We start from the raw sequence: 17,379 nt of genomic DNA, 5'->3' as shown, positions 1-17,379 counted from the left end.
CACCAGTACGGGCACAGGCTCTAATTAACAAAGAAAAATGAAATCTGCTCTCCAAAGCTCAAAACAGTATGAAGCAGCTTGCAACTTTAAAAGCAGAAATAGTCCACAGAGTGGCAGTGAGAGTGCTGTCATGTCGAAAGTGCTGTGTATGGATATAATACATTGATGGCTTTCTTGATGGGGCCACATCTTTGTCAGTGACATGGACAGTGGAAGAGCTGGTTTGCTGGTGACATCAAGATGTGTGGTGCAGTTGACATTTTGGAGGGAAAGGTTGCTATCCAGAGGGACCTGGACAGGCTGGAGAGGTGGGACCATGCAAATCTCATGAGGTTCAACAAGGCCAAACCAGAACTTTTCCTGTTCAGGTTTAGAATGGCTTTACACTGACAGAAGGAAGATTTACTTTAGACATTAGGAAGAAGTTCTTCCCTGTGAGGGTGCTGAGGCCCTGGTACAGGTTGCCCAGAGAAGCTGTGGCTGCCCCATCCCTGGCAGTGTTCAAGGCCAGGCTGGACAGGGCTTGGAGTAACCTGGTCTAATGGAAGGTGTCGCTGCCTGTGGCAGGGGGTTGGAACTGGATGAGCTGTAAGGTCCTTTCCAGACATCAGTCCAGATCTGGGCAGGAAGACAACTTTGTTAGCTTCTGGAAGGAGCACTGTGCAGTCAAGGAAGGTCACATTGCACAATTACAGCCTATATTTGTAACCAATACAGCCTAATTTCAGGACTTGGTATTGAATCTTTCTTATGCTTTATTGTTATTTTCAATAAACCCAGCAATGAGAAGCATCTACTGATTACTGTATTAACACCTGTTCTAATTCCATAGGATTAGTCGGCTCTCTTAATGGATTAAAAAAAAAAAGTTAAACCTCCTTCCTATTCAACAGCTTTTATGTCCTTGCACAAGAGAACTATTCTGGCCCAGCTGGAACAATGTACCAGGAACAGCAGCCAACAACATGAGGCTGTTTTGCTCTGAGCCTCACTTACAACTCTCGCTCCATCTCTCCTTCCAGAAGAAGCCAGCCCCCTTCTTCTGCCTCTCTCCTACCACTGGCATAAAGCAGCACAAAGCGGGAGGTGTTTGTGTCTTCTAAACATGATCTAACAACACACTTTATTTAGCTTACTCCTAATATTCAACCTACAGCTCCTGGCAACCCAGCATACAAAGGTATTCCACCACAATCCCTAGGCATCCCACAACATATAAACAAGAGAAATCCCTCACAATCACAGCACAGATCCCAAAGGAATCTTAACAAATTGGTTCAGGTGTACTTCTAGATTATCATATTTCCTTAACAGATCTAGTAGATGTCAAGAGGTTTCATTCAGAAAGATCCCATGGAGTTCTAACAACACTGTCTGGATCCAGCAATAGTCCCTCACCAGAGAGCACGAGGACACATTATTCTTAAATAATACCCTGCAGAATTTTCTATGAAGAACTGGGTGACAAGGTGAAGGGCTGTGTGGTGAGGAAAGCCTGTGCTGACAGACATCAGCCACACCTTGTGCTTTTTCACAATCCTTGATCCAGCATGACAGCTGCCCACTGCTATCTCTACCATTAGAATGCATCATCCTACTAGCACAATATGCCAAAACACATTATTTAGGACAATAAGGCTGAGATATATCAGATGACGGAGAAAAAAATTGAGCATTCCTACAAATGGCCTGCAGCATGCTATGTGGAGCCAGCTCAGAATGACAGGTTATTCATTCCAGCCAAGTGCTGACCCCGTGCTATTAGCCCACAGAGCCTGTACAGGATTCTCTATGTGGTTTTGCCCAGTGCTCCGGGAAGATGGATTAGCTTTGGTGACATGCCACAGCAATGCATACAGAGCCAGTGTCCTGCTGCCAGTTTCTCCTCTGAAACAGCAGTGCTGTGGCAAGTGAGACAGAGGTAATTTGATGGCTCTGTGAAAACCAGCTGTAGCTGGCAAGGACAAGTGGGACACTGCACTGATTCTGATGGCTGGTCCTGGAGCAGCCTAGAGCCTGGAGTTGGCCTTGGTGGCAATACAACCATGTGTGTGCAGTTGCATCTGAGTGGGGCTCCTAAGAACAGCCTAAGTCTGAGCCACATGAAGATGCATCTTGAGGGAGCCAGTCTGTGTGTAGGCAGCCAGGACACACAATCCACAATTCTTATCAAGAGCCCACAGTGGAAAGCAAGCTGCCCACACTCAACTGCTCTCACTGACCTGATCACTCTGGCTTCAGATACACTGCCTCTTTGGTGCAAAGGAAAAACTGATGTCCCTAAAGCACATCTGGAAATACACAAGTAACATGGTGACCATGAGCTGTACAAGCTGCACATGGAATTGGTGTAAGTCTGTATTTCTAGTGCGGGAAGCTAATTGATATCTGAAATGGGAAGGAATAAACGTACATCCACTCCGAATAGCAGGGCAGACTGGGGCATGTGAGTAGCACAGTCATTTCCATTCCATTTTACAAGGAATGCCCATGCAGCATTGGCTGTGCTAAGAGGGTAGGTAGGCTATAGCCCACACTGCCTCTGAATAAACCCATGCACACTTTTTGAGGCTGGAAGAGACCATGCCTCCCAACCCACCCCAAGTTTCATTATCTAAACAAGGGCTAAGAAGTGGTTCATGAAGGAGAAGTGGCTTGTTTGGGATCCTAAAGCAGGTCTGAAACTCCTGCCCTCAATCCTGATACCTTCTGTATACTGAGACCACAACTCAATATGCATTCTCTGGGTGTAGGTAAATTGTGCTGCAGTTCTGGATCTGAAAATATCCATGATGTATTGACAAGAGGCTGCCTTTAGAGAAAAAGGTATTTCATGGGCTGAGGTCCTCAGATATATAAAACATGGTAGTGCCACTGAGTTGAAGGCACACACAGTGCTGATGGCCATAGCAGCAGACCAGAGACTAAAATCTCCATAGCAGTGGAATGGAGACTAGCGCTGTGCTGGCTGGGAACATCAGTTTAACTCCTTGTATCCTTTTTCTCTTGGTGTTAGAACTACTTAGTAAAAAGCAGTGGGGTCTTAGGTGCATCTCAGTGGGACCAAGAGATATGTGGCATGGCTTACCTGGACAATTAGCTTATTTTCTTTATCAGGCAGAATTCGGTAGGTATAAACGCAATTCCGGAACCTGAAACACATCAAAGGAGATATGGTTAGATCATGGCCAGAAGGCAATTGCACTGTGGCACCCCTCCCCATGAGAAAAAGTATTGGAAGCTCCCAAGACACAGAGGTGGCTTCATGCACAAGGGTTTTAAACATTTCTCTTTCTTTCTTTCCCTGGAGTCTGTGAACTAACACAAACCTGAAGTGTTCATGGTCATGAGACATGTCTGCAGATGTGACTTCAGAAAGTGCTACCAGCATCAGCCTCAGAATGAGTTATTCAACTCTTCTGGCTGGAAAGAAAGAAAACACCAAATGGCTCTAGCTGTCAGGAGAGTGGGCGTCTCAGGAAGGAATAAAAAAGCAGAAATCCAAAAGACACAGGGCCAAAATCAGCACTGAATGAGTAAATTGAAGGGCTAGTATGTGCATTGACTTGTGCTGGAAAAATCCAAATAATAGACTTCAGCTAAATCATAGATAGGCAGCTAATTGCTAGGCACATTCTCATCCTGACCATCAGCCTGAATGAAACCCCATCTTGCTATCCTGGTGCAGATGCACAGTGCACGTGTGCATCTGTGTATCAGCCATAATGAATATTTTGTCCCCAATAAATTCAATTAGATTCTTATTTAAGGGGGGACAGGGATATGGGGTGTGGAGGAGTCCTTTGCCCAGTGCCCAAGGGAAGGCTGAGCAGTGCTGTAGCATGGTGGATATTACCCAAGAAGTACTGACTAAAAAATACATTTTTTACCTTTCTCCCAAGTAAAAAACAGATTGATCAAATCTTTCATATCACCGGCAAAGCACTCTGTTAAACACACACTATGGCTTTAAGACAATAAACAATGCTGGTTTCAACCCCTTCCTCTCAAAGGAAAACACCAGAATCCATTCTCAGAGCTTCCTTGGCACTAAGAGAAACACTGCATTACCTGTGGAATTGTCATGAAATGTGAGCTGAGGTCAGTCCCCCACATGGGGAGACTGGGCAAATCAATAAAGCACCATCTCTTCTACAATTACACTGTGAGTCTGTTCATCATGTGCCTTTTAGAATCACTCCATGCAGGAGAGAAATTGCCAGGATTTTAGGCAGCTTTATACAAGGAGTCACAAAGAGCAACTGGGCATTAAAAGAAAATATTCTTAGATCACAGCTTAGTTTTCCCAGGGTGTTTGGAGGATTTTGCCATGTATCCACATGAACCTGTATCTTTTGATGGCATTAATGCAAAAGACACAGAAGAATTAGAACTGCTCCCAGAGCTCAGTACCACTTCATCAAGCAGTACAAAACCATTTCACAGGCATCTACTCATTCACACATCTGAGGATCTGGTACAGAACTGGAAGTCACGGACATAACTCCCAACTGCTTCGGCTACCCACAACACTGCTGATTTCACCAACCACATGGCAATCAACACCAGATGAGAATATGCCCCAAGGAAGGGCAGAGGGTTTGGTTTTATCTGTCAGTGCAGTTCTCTTACACCATTTCCTTGTGCTGATATGCAAAGAGGGTCAAGCAGAACTGCTTATGCAGCTGACAGAGAAAAGTTGTGAGTGTATAGACTATGAAACTGATTAACAAACCAGCTCAATGGCTCTTGTGTCACAAGAGGACCCTCCTTGTTACCTTCACAAAAAGTGCCCCAACACACAGGCCTTACGAGACTGCTGTCGTAAGAGAGGTCCTCAGCTTAAATCTCTTTACAGAGCTTTAATGTGAGGACAGGTAAGACGAGGGGAATTGAAAGGGCTGTTGGATGGGAGAAGCAGGGAGGAGCACTTCCTAGAATCAAAAGCAGGAATACTCTTTTGCAGTCCCTTAATTTAGTGCATATGGACAGAGAAGACTGGAACCCTTACCCCATTTCTACCCTTAGGCTTTCTCTCCATGGCATCCTGACTGTCAAGTTATGTGGTCCCAATTACTGTCACATTCCAGGTCCTCCCTAGAAACTGGGCTGAGTTCAGAATTGCTCAGCCACTGTTCAGGATGCCTATGTGGGGGGTAAATAAAACATCAGCCTCAGCTTAAACATGTCTGCAAGTACTTTATCATCTCTCTGTACTCTCAATCAACCAGAATGGGGAAACAGGACAAGGCTTTTGTTTCCTCTGTCCTCTCCTATTTGTATGCACAGATGATGATATACATATTGGGAGCCCCTGGAAATCCTAAACAGGACTACAGTGCTCTCCATGATGCTAGATGCACCATGAGAGAGGCTGTCCCCACAGGGGGTTGGAAAGGGCATCTCACAGGTAGTGTCCTCCGAACGGGATCCCAAAGCTGCCCCTAGCCTTTAGAGTCATCTCTGGAAGTGTTAATCCTGCAGCCATTCACACGAGCCACCAAAAGCAGATCCCCTGGAGGAATGACACCAGCGCTGTGAACGCTGAGCAAGCTCTTGTTGATTTCAGATCCAGGCATTCCCTTCCAGGTAAGTTAAAGAGCCCGTTTCTTGACAATAAACGGGCAGATCGGACGATCCATGCAGAGAGAAAGGAGGAGGAAAACGGCTCTGTTTCTTGCCTTTTATGGGGCAGTGCCCAGCGGAGCAGAGGACAGCAGCGCAGGGGGAGGAGCATCCCGTCTGCTTCTGCTAACCGCTCAGCGCTGTGCGAAGTGAAATGCTGCTGCTGCAAGTTTCAGAATTAGCAGGGGAGGAAAGCCCTGCAAGTACACCTCCCCCCTTATTGTCTGTATTCTTTATAAACCCTGTTTTCCTAAAGCAGCTCTTCTATAAAGTCACCATTTCATTTTATTATAGAATAAGTGCTTTTACTGGATTTTGACTCATCTGCCCAATAAATATTAGAGGTTTGTAGAATACGACAGCTCTTTTTCAGAGCAAATTTCATGGGGTTTTTTTGCTTTCCATGTCTATACACAGTTGGCACTTTCTCACTTTCTTTTTGGGAAAACACTTTGCAGCTGGGCTTTCAATTCCTCCTGCTCATTCTTTGTCTCCAGTCTGTTTTTTAAACAGAAGTGACTGAAGAGCTCAGAATTCAAGCACCTTCCAGTCAGCAGCACAGCTGAAACTGATACATCTATGAGGAAGTTTTCAGCTTCAGCAAAGCTAACATTAGGAGGGACTTATTTAACCCTTTCTTTTCACAAGCTAACTGCAAATCAGCATAAGCTAAAAGCCTGTTGAGAACTTGGACAGAAGTTGGTGACAATTCTCAGTGCAATTATTACTAGCCCTTCATCAATCCAGCTGCTCTTGGCTGACAAGGCTGGGTGCTCCCCATTCCTTTAATCAAGCCATTCATGTTAGCCACCTCAGAATGGATTTAAGAACATAACCTTTGGCTCCTGGATCAGAAAATCCTGGTCATGATATTGTTTCTATTTCCTGATCCCATGTCTCTCAAGTCACAAAAGGCTTTCAAAGTTGGCTGCATAAACATTTACAATGGAAAAACTTATGCAGATGCATATTAATAGACATTCTTGCAGCACCTTCCTTTTCCATAATCCCCACCATCACTTGGTAAAATATTTTGTGTACATACTGGTTACAGGTCAAATCAAAGGTGTCATACTAAAAATACTCAATGGAAGCAACAGTCTATTCTAGTACAGTGTTCCCCAACTCACAACTTGGGCCCTCTGCTCATGCTACATGTTTGCTCCTCCTTCCTCCTGCTTGTCCTGGCTATCTATCTACAGACACCCTTCTTTCTCTGCTCCCTCCAGAAGGACACAACCCTTCCCCATGTTATTACAAACACCTCAACAGGCAGGCACGCCCCCTGCTCTCTGAACCCCCCATCACCCAGCCACCCATCCCCAACACCTACACTCACAGGGCAGTTACCCAGCCCTGCGCTTGCTGCAGATGACTCCTCTGCAGCAGCCAGGGCTGTCACCAGAAGCCTGACCTCAGAGACAAGCAGTTAGACCAGAGTTATAAACAGCAGCACCGCCGTTACCATCGCAAGAAATAGACTCTCAGAAGGAAACTACACTGAGAAACCTGCTGGTAGTTTAACGTGGGGTAAGGATGAATTCTGTTCATCTGATGTGCAACGGCAGCAAAGAGGAGCCTACAGGCAGACTCTCGTGGTATTTCCTAAGCAAAGAGGAGCCTACAGCAGACTCTCGTGGTATTTCCTAAGCAGAGAGAAGCTGTCTTAGCTCTCTGCAATGCAAGTAAAATGCCTCATACTTCACACCTACTGACTTCAGTCTCCTCTTATTCCTGCCTCTAGGAATAACACCTGCCCCTCACAAACCCAGGGCAGCAGGTCTTGCTCTGGTTCCTATCCCCAGCCTAGAAAGGGAAGCATGGACAGGGCTGCCAGCACTTCTCTCCCACGTGAAATATTTACCCTGCGAGCATCACCACTGTGCCAGGCCTATCATGCACAGCTCCAGCAGTTATTTCAAGCCTTTTAGCTGAATGGAATACAGCACTGTACAGGCAGGTGTATCAAACACTGCCCAGAGAAAAGAAAGTCCTAGCTGGGTACCAAGCTCAGTATTTGAGTTGTTCAATGTAAATACCTGACCCAAGCTGTTAACAAAGAGGCCAAGAGGTTATTTTTTCTCAGAGCACAGCCAGTCTCTTTGATTATTCTCTCCTTTTGAACCAGGGGCAGGAGTAGCGTGAGCAGTATGGTAGTGAAAGAACATTGTTTTGTTCGGCCTGGCCCTGTTCCCAACCCTTCCCTTCCCTGTGGCCCAGTCAGGTGAAACCAGCCATGCTCTGACAGGGGTTTCACCTTCCCAGTGGCCACAGCAACTGTTTGTGCTGGGGAAGTACAGGAATAACACCCTGCACAAGTGGGGACAGAAGTGTCCGCGTGAAGCGCGCGTTGGAAAGCTGTACTTACAGCACGCAGAGTGCATATGCCGAAGCAATTGACTCACTGGCCCGCACAAGGAAGCTGCCATCCTTGCCTACTTTGGAGAGCAGGTCTTCGGCTCTGGAGCGAGTGATGTTGCCGTGGTACCAGCATTGATCCATTGCTGGAGCTGGAGGAGACCTGAATGCCAGTGCAGCAGCTGCCAGAGCTGGCTGTGTGTCTGTGTGTAACGATCAGGCAGCTTCAGCTCACCAGCTTCCTGTTTCAGTAGTACAGAGAGGGAAAGGAAACTCAGCCACGGACAACTTCCTCAACTCAAACAGCTCAGAGAGTTGAGTGTGACATGTTACTGCAGCCCCCGCTCTCCCTCTTCATGCTGCTGCTGAAGCGACTAGCAAGCCCATGTTACCTGCCTTTCCCTCCCCCTTCGTGTCCTGATACTCCATGATACAAAGTCCCAGCTGGGAATGTCTTCTACTCCCCACCAATTCAGTGCCCCAAGCTTTGGTGGCCTGCCATCCCATGTCTGATCTGTTGCCAGACCCTCTGAGTTTCCATCTTTTTCCTGTCTATATCCTACCCATAACAGGTCTCCATGGGGATTAAATAAACTTCAAATTGATCAGGAACACACTGCGCATTAGGATACTTAGCACTGACTGCCCCATTCCTGACCAAAGCTCCCTGTCACCTACTGTGAGATGGATTCAAAGATCATTCTTCCTCTAAATCCCCAAAGATGCGATGGAGCAAAGCCATGTCTGACAAGCTGCATCAGGGTGGGGAGAACTAAAGCTTTCACTTCCCTTCTCTTTGTATATCTGCCCCTCCTCTACAGCACGCTCAGTGCTGCATCTCCAAGGCAGAGCAATGAGGGGCATGTCTGCAGCAAGCAAGGACACTGCTAGGGGCACTGCCTGTATGACAGATTTGGTTACCCTGTACCTCCAGCCACTCTGCTTTTGCAGGCAGCAGTTCTGCACATCCACATTTGATCTATAGCTAAAAGCAGCAGCTGAGCAGGGACTACTGTCTGGGACTCAGAGTACGGAGGGGAGCTCCCAGGAGAGGCACAGACAGTGCTGGGCCTATGCAACACTCACCTCCCAGAGTGCTGCCCCTGTTCACAGCATGGCAGGGGAGAGCAGCTTATCACCAAACTGGGAGAGACCAGAATCTGTGGGTATCAAGAGAGTGAAGCAGTACAGCCCAGCATTTGTTCCTGCCAGCCTTCGTAGTGCTTTCAGTTATCTAGACATCTGCTCTGCGTCCAGCTTAATCTGTGCCACTGACATTCAGCTGTGGGCACTGCAATTCAAAACTGTGTGGCCAGCATGGTACCCTGCCAAAATGGCAGAACTGCAATGTGCAGGGCTTCCTGTCCCTGCTGAGTAAGCACTGTCTCCAGACCAAAATTAGCTCAGCTGGACCTGCCCTTCAACTGCACACAGATTCATACGGTGCTTTAGGAGCCAGACTCCCACAGATACAGGTGCCTGAATGGAGTCAGATGCTGAATGCCATGAAGTGGTTTTGCCTGGACAGCAGCTGTAAGCTCTTGTAAGCTAGAGTGGTTACAAATCCTATTGTGTTCACCAAGAAGAGTGCTGCATATGGCAAAGGGATTGTGCAGCTCCTTTGACAGTCCTGCTTGGCCATAATGTGCTGCTAGCCTCACCTGTACCAACTTTGGGATTTCTGATACTTAAGAGTAGCTTCTCTGGAGCACAGCTGCAGCAGGAAGCAGAACATCTCTGAATGTCAAACCACTGCTTGACCTCACAGTGTTTTCCGTGCAACAGACCCATATGGGGATACAAAGTGGACAGAGCTGCTGAACAACATGAGTTTTGCTGAAATGAAACTGAGAGCTTCTGATGTACTGCAAGTTAACATAAGGTAACAGATAAGTACAAGCCCTAGTCAGACATTTGAGACTGATTAGCTGAATACTTAACTTCTATCCATCTCACCACCAATTTACCACCAGTTTTTAGCAAGTTGCTGTTATTTCCTTCACGTGTGAATCCCTGTCCAGCCACACACACGTCCTTGAGTGTATGGCATCCAAAGTGTATCAAATGTATGGGATCCAAACACGTGTGATGATTGTGGCAATAAGATATGAGAGCTGGTTTCTGTATTTCTTGGTCGTAAAAAAAAAAGCACAGTACAGCTCCAGCTGCCCAAAAGGTGAATCCCAATCCCCTAACATAAACATGCCATCCCTAATGGCTCATTTGCAACACTGCCTGAAGGGGAAAATGCATCTGGTTTGTTTCTTATGGTTCTGGCATGTGTATTCTGCAGTGCTGGAGAAAGACTGATCCATGCATGGTCAGCAAACAAGTTTATACATGTCCTCAACTACCTGGTTCCCAAAGGCCTGCGGCAACTTCTTCTGTCCCACACAGAGACAAGAGGCTGTTCTGCAGGAAATAAGCATTCTTCTTCTTTCCTTTCATGCCTGTGTCAGAGAAGACTGGTGAGTGGACCTGAGGAAGGAGAGATTAGAGAAGTTATATAGAGGAGAGCTAAGCGTTTATCGTAGACAGCTAGTGCAGTGTTCAGCCTGCACCAGTAACCTGCCAGGTGATATTATACATGTAGCCAGCACAGCCCTACTGTTTCCACAAGGAATAGGATGTGCTTCAAATAGACCACACTGTCATCCCACAGCCAGGACAAAGCATGATGTAAGAGCTACACTTGTAAAACAAAAGAATAGCAGGTACATCAGTCAGCTCAAAAGAAGCTTTTAGATAACTGCACCAGCAGCAGTATTCCCTTTAAACTTATTTGAGAGAATGAGGCCAGAGACAAAGAACTGTGACACATTTTGATGTTGGATAATCAAAAATTGCATTTCTTGCAGTCTATGGACAAAGCAAACATTATTTCCCTTCACATTAGGATATTATTCCAGGCTGTCTCTCAGACATTGCAATAAATACTTTATCTAAATTGGGTTTGCTACAGGTGCCTAGGTAGTACAGTACCAGCTGGCTGCAAACTCACCAGCCTGCCCAAAATCAGTGAGTAAACACTGTCTGTAGCATCATTCAAGACGCACAGTGGCCACCCAACCACCCCCTATATTCTCAGCCTGTGCACTGTCAGATGAGTTCTCAAATATATGTTTTCATGTCACCAAACAAAAGGATTTCATAGTATGCCTGACAAGGGAAGTCTGCAGGACAGCAGTTAGCTTTGCTGAAGTCTAAATACAACATTTCCTCATTAGCCAACAGGATATTGGCCACAAAGGTGTACTTAGACTCCGGCCTACATCTAAAGAGCACGTGAGTAACACCCACAAAGTACTGGTTAGCTGGGCCACTGTGTGCTACTCCAGCCCAGTATGTTACTGACATGCTGCTTGAGAAAGCCTTGGCAAATTACAGGTGCATTGTGAAGGCCATGAGATCTCTTCACTCCCTTGGTACCTGCAGTCTCCAGGTGCCCTGAAACAAATCTAGATGAAAAAAATCAGAGCCCCTTCTCCCACTATCCCTGAAAGCTATCAGCAATAAAAGGCAAGAGTGGGGCCACAGATCTAGCAGAGACTCACAGATATGAGCAATGAGAGTGCTAAGGATCCTATTGGACCTGCTAGCATTCCCCAAAGATGGACATGTTCTGAGTGTTCTCTGGAAAGCAGGTATTTTTCTCCACCAATAGAGAAAAAAAAAAAACGTATTTTCCTTGGAGCCATTCTACATGTGCACACATACAAACACAGCACACAGCAAACAAGCACAGTCTAGTTTATAGAGCAGGATTTTGTCCAGAGGCATGGGTAAAGCTTTCCTTGCTCCATCTTCTCTGACGTGTTTCCCTTGGTACCCTTTCATTTCTGGTCACTCCCCTTGTCTACTCAGGGCATAATGCCTCCTTTCAAATCACACCATAGCCACAGAATCATCTCTCTCACCATAACTGGGGCTGTGTCCTTCAGACACCTGCTGAAAATCTGTCTGTGTTGGAAAGCCTTAAAGCTTCAGCACTTTCATGATGCTCTGGACTTGGTCAGGTCTCCATCCTCTGGCACCAAAGACACTCAAATTGCCTTTCCAATTTACTGGAAGTGGGGCAATGTTACTTGTTTGTCACATTGCCTCACATGCCAATAATACTGTGTAATAATAGCAGCTATGCTCGCAAGACATTGGGTTGCCAGCGATAAGAGCAGTTGCTGTGTGGATCATAGCATTTGTGTTCAAAAGACCAGCAAGTATTTCCCCTCCTGATTACAAATTGGGAGCTCCCCCTGCAGCCCTGTCCTGATCCTGCAGTTCTGATACAGGCAAAATGCCATTTCTGCCACTTGCCCCATCCCCAAACACGGCAGGGTCCCAAACCACAGCTTTGTGTCCTACATAGGTCCTACTGTCACTGTCCAGGAAGAGGGAGCAGCCGGAGCACAAGTTTTCTTACATGAGAAACCATCTTCTCAGTGCAGTGTAAGCAAAAGGGCAAATAAGGAAGACTGTACTGCATGGGAAGTAAGGAGAAGGCTAAGTAAGACAGAAGTCCCTGGGGGACCATTCAGCAAGGCAAACCCAAACCCACTGCAGAAGTGAGCAAGGAACATCCTGAGCACACAGCATCCCATGGCCCTGCTGAATTGAAGACAGCAAGCCCTGAAATCTGGGGTTGCCAGCAAGTCCTGCACTGACTGCAAGAAGCATCGCACCTGACAAAGCACTTTTCTGAAGAAGGGAACTGCAGCCGTAGGGCAGTCAGCCCAGGGTCCTCCCTAGCATTTTCTCCGCAACTTTCTGAATTCAGCTCACATAAAATCACTGCCATCTGTTCCAACATAGGCCCTATGTTGTCCCTAATCAAGTCTATCAGAAGCCTCAAGGCAAGAGGACCTATACAAAGGTCATGCTTGTTTTGAGTGCATGATGCTTAAGATAGCAGCCAAAGGGGAAGGCAAAAAGCTAGAACAAGCAATAGAAAACAAAACCAAACACATATTTATTTTTACTATGTTTAATAGACTTTGTAATCCACAGACAACACAGGCCAATGCCAAAATAAGGGTGCAGGAGGAGCAGAAAAAACCTTTTGCTGAAAGATGACAAGTAACAGTGAAAGAATTATCAGCAAATGTGGTTTTCAGAGGGTTGATGATGGAAAGGCTCAAGCCTCAGCACTCTAATGGAAAGGCTTGCTTCAAAGTGAACATTACAAAGATTATCTCTTCACATTGTTGGTGGGTCCCGTATTCAAAGAGGCAGGAGAACAAGGGTGAGCCATCTGGCCCAACCCCCATGTACTGCAGATCCGAATAAGCACACAGACCCTTGAAGAGGATGCTTGGTTTTGTCCAGTGTGCTGGATTTAAAGGGCTTTTGTTGAGGTAAACTCCCAAATCTCTTCGACCCTTTGGATCTGTAGGATGAGTGTAGAGCAACCAACTGTCTTGGCATCTGGCATCAGGGGGAGGTGGGAAGGCAGTTACACTTCCGTGACAACCAGAAGGAGGTTCTACCAGCATTTCTACCCGCTGGCCTCCCTCAAAGTCCACCCCATGGTTGTAGCTGACAGCCTGGATTCTGGCTCCCCTGCTGCTCCTTGCATTGCAGTAGAGGACCTTCCTGCCACAGGTATGCACCTCTGCAACCTGGCACTCCACTGCACTCTCCTCCCCAACAAAGTTCCCCATCTCCCACGTTGTCCCATGATCAGAGCTGATGAAGCAGAAGGCATGAGGGGTGGGGTGTTGCTTAGGGTGCAAGATACGATAGGCATAGGCAGGAATCACGAGGCTCCGGACCTTGTTGAGCAATTGTAATCCATGACCTGGCCCCACTGCAAAAGTGGCCCAGTTCTTGTACTCAGTGCTAATGGTACTGTTGGTGACATCCCGGGCAGCGCTCCAGGTCTGCCCTTGGTCCATGCTAGTGACGTAGCAGAGACGTACCAGGTTGATCTTTGTCCTGAGCTGATGCTGCTCAGAGATCTTTCCTGGGACAGCTATGAAGAACAGGATCAGTTTCCCTGAGACCTCATCGTAAACAGGACAGGGGTTCATAGATCGGTGGTCTTTCAGCTGTGCGTTGACAATGGTCTCCATTCTACTCCACTGCCAGGCCCCGTGTGGAGACAAGAATGAAACACACCATTACAAACAGGTCCATGTTTCAGTGTAAAGATGGCTAGATAAAAATTACAGAAGAGCACGAAGAGAACAGAAGGGAAGTTAGTGGATAGAGCAAGAAATGGGAAGACGGTACACTGGCACTGCCAGACATAAATGAAAATCATTTGCATGACACAATGCATGTGCATCTCACCAAACAGGTGGATTATGTCCTTTTTCATTATTGCTTTGGAGCTGAAATCTTATTGCAGCTCATGTCTGACACACAGACATGCCCAGTGGTCAAAGTGTACAGACACTGTGCTGTCAGTGTTTTTTAGGAAGTCAGCTAGGTAACTGCGCCCTTTTCAAGTATCCTAGGTGCTGAGAAATTCCTTTCCATTCAGATTCCTATTCCATTTGTGTGAATGAGCATATCAACCCACACTGAGGCACCTCACTAGAGCAGACTGTATGGCTTTACACACTCTGGTATGGAAACTTGGACCCTGAGTCGTCCAACACAGAAAACAGGTCACAGAGCAGGTGTAACAACTCTCCAAGCCTTGACTGTCTTTAAATGAATAGCACAAAACACAATCACATTTCTGACACTAACATTGCAATTAGAAAATTATTCCTACATCATGTTATTGGCTTAGTAAAAGCAGCACTATTTTCCAGTAATCTTATATTAATTGGCTTTTCTGACTTGCTCATTGCCCTTTTCGGTCGTGTCTTGTCTTTGTCTATTCCACCAGTATTAACTTCTTGGGAATATTTATTATTTCCATTTTAAGAAATTCTAGCATGTGAACACAAGTTACTGAGTTTAAAACCAACTGAGCCCTACCTAACTGAATTACACGGGGTTACACAAGATGTTAGCTGAATGGTATGACACTGCAGGTGCACTCAGAAGCTGCTCCTGCTAGGCAGATCCCAGCTCTTAAGAGAGTCTATAGTCTATGACAACCAGTCACCAAGAAAGGACTGGAATAGAAAAATATAATGACTTTTTTTCCCTCAAGACATTAATGCATTTGCAAATGCAAAAAAATATTATAAATAGAGTATCCACCACCCCCAGTCACCCAGGAAGATAACTGTTAATAATAACTAGTTGATTAATAAGGTAGCCAATTCACTGGCACAGAAAAACCAGACACTTCTGCGTGGGGTGATTAGCTGTTCTGAATTGGTTTTTAAACTAGAAATTAGTCCTAAGAAAATGAATTAAATAAAAAAAAAAATGCTAATTCACTCCTCACCATCCCTGTGGCATTCCCCATTTCTGCCTCTCCTCCACATTTTTGCTGTTGCAAGAGGGCTTTTGTTCCATCTCTCCATTTGCTTCCCCAGCTCTGCAATGGTGGGTCAAATCCCAGCAGTTATAATCACACAGAATCACAGAATGGTTTGGGTTGGAAGGAACCCTGAAGTTCATCTGGTCCCACCCCCTCTGCTATGGGAGGGACAACTTCCACTAGACCAGGTTGCTCAAAGCCCCATCCAACCTGGCCTTGAACACTGTCAGGTACGGGGCTTCTCTGGGCAATCCGTTCCAGTGCTTTAAGACCCTCACAATAACCAACTTCTTCCTTATATCTAATCTAAATAATGACACATGCATTACTTACAAGCAGATATGTCTCGTGTAATTGGGGAGAATGAAAAGCTGCCTTCTCCCACAGTGAGAGGGCAAGCATTCAACTCATGCAAGGACAAGTGAGCAGTACAGGTGAGCAGCCTCCTCCCTTTCCTCCCCACGCTGGTACCTGCACATGGTGCGTGGCTGGGTCATATGTGCCTCTGCGCATTGCTATTAGCTTGGCATGTTCATCCACCACATCCTCTCGTTCCTCAGCGAATGCCAGGATGATGCTGAACCGTGGCAGGTAGAGCAGAGCTGGAATTCGATAGCTCCAGGTACCATTCCGGAACAACGTCTCTTGCTTCAAGACAGGAAATGAAGCCATCGTGCTAGGGGGAAGAAGAGAAAACACACTGCATTTGACCCACACTTAACACAGCAAAATGGGACAGATTTCACTGCTTTTTGCCCTCCCAGCTCAGTGGGACCTGTCCTGCATTGAAACACAACTTCTGCTTTCAGCTTTGTCTTTTTCTTGTGCTTTTCCAGAGAGAACCCACATGTTGCATACTGGCAACACAGACCAATCTTACCCCAGGAGCAGCCTGGCTGATCTTACTGGAGTGATGCAAGTACAGTAAAAACAGTTAATGAAAAGCTGCCTATGGTTTGTTGTTTCTTTTTAATTAAATCCACGGCCTGGGATTTTTGTCGATTTGCTTTCCAATTCAGCAAACTGTTGATAATTAAACATTATAGTATTTTCCCTCAGAAGACCATTACTGCCTTTGTTGATTGTGTTTCCAAAAACCAGCACAGAACTTCTGCTTTGCCAAACAGGAGCTTAAATGCCCATCTCAATGACACACTGAGGCAATCCCTGGCCTCCGCTGTGTCCCTATTTGAGGGTAGTGAGCACTAAGCATGAAAAAAGAAAGAGCACATCCTTTCCCCTATAAGATTAAAGAATTGTCTGAATCGTGTCCCATTCCTTGTCATCTGTACAGTGAATTAAAAGCAACATTAGGGAGGAAGTTAAACATGAGGAAGCATTTAGGGAAGCTACCTCTATGTAAGTGGTCTGTGCTATACCCCCACACAGCCTCTCTTCCTCAGACCTGCTCAGCCCTCTATCCTCTTGCACCAAGCCTCTCCTACCCTGGTAGAACCCCACTATCTCAGGGGGACTGTGTCTGAGCAGCAGGGGGAAAGATCTCTGACATGATATACCAGAAGCTGAAGGCCTGAATATCCTCTGCTCAGCAGGGATAGGGGAAAAAAATATTAGATCTCTGACGCATTGAGTGGGTAGGATGGCAGGGAGAAGATGACAATACACTATGAGTAAGAAATTCAAATGCCTCCTACCTCAGCTGAGGCAAGACTTGCTGCGCTCTTTGTTGAGAATTCTCGTATTTACCTAAATCTTGGAAAGCTCTGTAGTGGCTATTGGCCAGGTATCAGATACTTATGTTTTTGAAGGCTGCCTTGATAATCCAGGACCAGATGGAGGCAACCTGACAACTGCTTATGCAGCTGCAGAGTGCACATACCTACCTGGAGAATAGTTTGCGCTATTCCATCTTAGAAAAGATTATATTAGCCAGCATAACTAACACAGACCTGGTTAACAATTTGTTTTGTGGTTTTGTGTGTGTTTGTTTGGGGGTTTTTTGCATTGCTGATTACTGAGTTAGGACAGCACAGATAAGCTGAACTAATCCTCCT

The 17,379-nt window shown here is 46.1% G+C and overlaps 2 protein-coding genes across 15 annotated transcripts in view; both read right to left on the bottom strand.

Moving 5' to 3' along the window:
• Nucleotides 1-8,250, bottom strand: part of INPP5D (inositol polyphosphate-5-phosphatase D) — a 53,200-nt gene extending 44,950 nt beyond the window's left edge. For 2 of the 3 annotated variants that reach the window (XM_061465312.1, XM_061465313.1), the window contains exons 1-2: nucleotides 7,994-8,250; nucleotides 3,089-3,152 (exon numbers count right to left, since the gene is read on the bottom strand). In XM_061465312.1, the coding sequence (XP_061321296.1) occupies nucleotides 3,089-3,152; nucleotides 7,994-8,127 (198 nt within the window). In that variant the 5' untranslated portion in view covers nucleotides 8,128-8,250. Of the gene's footprint in view, nucleotides 1-3,088; nucleotides 3,153-7,489; nucleotides 7,516-7,993 lie in introns of those variants that run through there. The other variant, XM_061465314.1, reaches the window with a different exon arrangement.
• Nucleotides 8,251-12,948: 4,698 nt separating this feature from the next.
• Nucleotides 12,949-17,379, bottom strand: part of NEU2 (neuraminidase 2) — a 36,785-nt gene continuing 32,354 nt past the window's right edge. For 6 of the 12 annotated variants that reach the window (XM_061465319.1, XM_061465327.1, XM_061465329.1 and 3 more), the window contains 2 exons: nucleotides 15,836-16,040; nucleotides 12,949-14,060 (listed from right to left, as the gene is read on the bottom strand). In XM_061465319.1, the coding sequence (XP_061321303.1) occupies nucleotides 13,122-14,060; nucleotides 15,836-16,040 (1,144 nt within the window). In that variant the 3' untranslated portion in view covers nucleotides 12,949-13,121. Of the gene's footprint in view, nucleotides 14,061-15,697; nucleotides 15,809-15,835; nucleotides 16,041-17,019; nucleotides 17,235-17,379 lie in introns of those variants that run through there. The other 6 variants (XM_061465320.1, XM_061465323.1, XM_061465324.1 and 3 more) reach the window with 3 other exon arrangements.

This window comes from Pezoporus flaviventris, unplaced genomic scaffold, assembly GCF_033815535.1.
Source record: "Pezoporus flaviventris isolate CSIRO_AGI_PZ_B2104156 unplaced genomic scaffold, CSIRO_AGI_Pfla_v1 ptg000040l, whole genome shotgun sequence".
NCBI lineage: Eukaryota > Metazoa > Chordata > Aves > Psittaciformes > Psittacidae > Pezoporus > Pezoporus flaviventris.
Note: the sequence above shows the minus strand (reverse complement) of the source record. Positions and strands in the feature narration are given on the sequence as shown.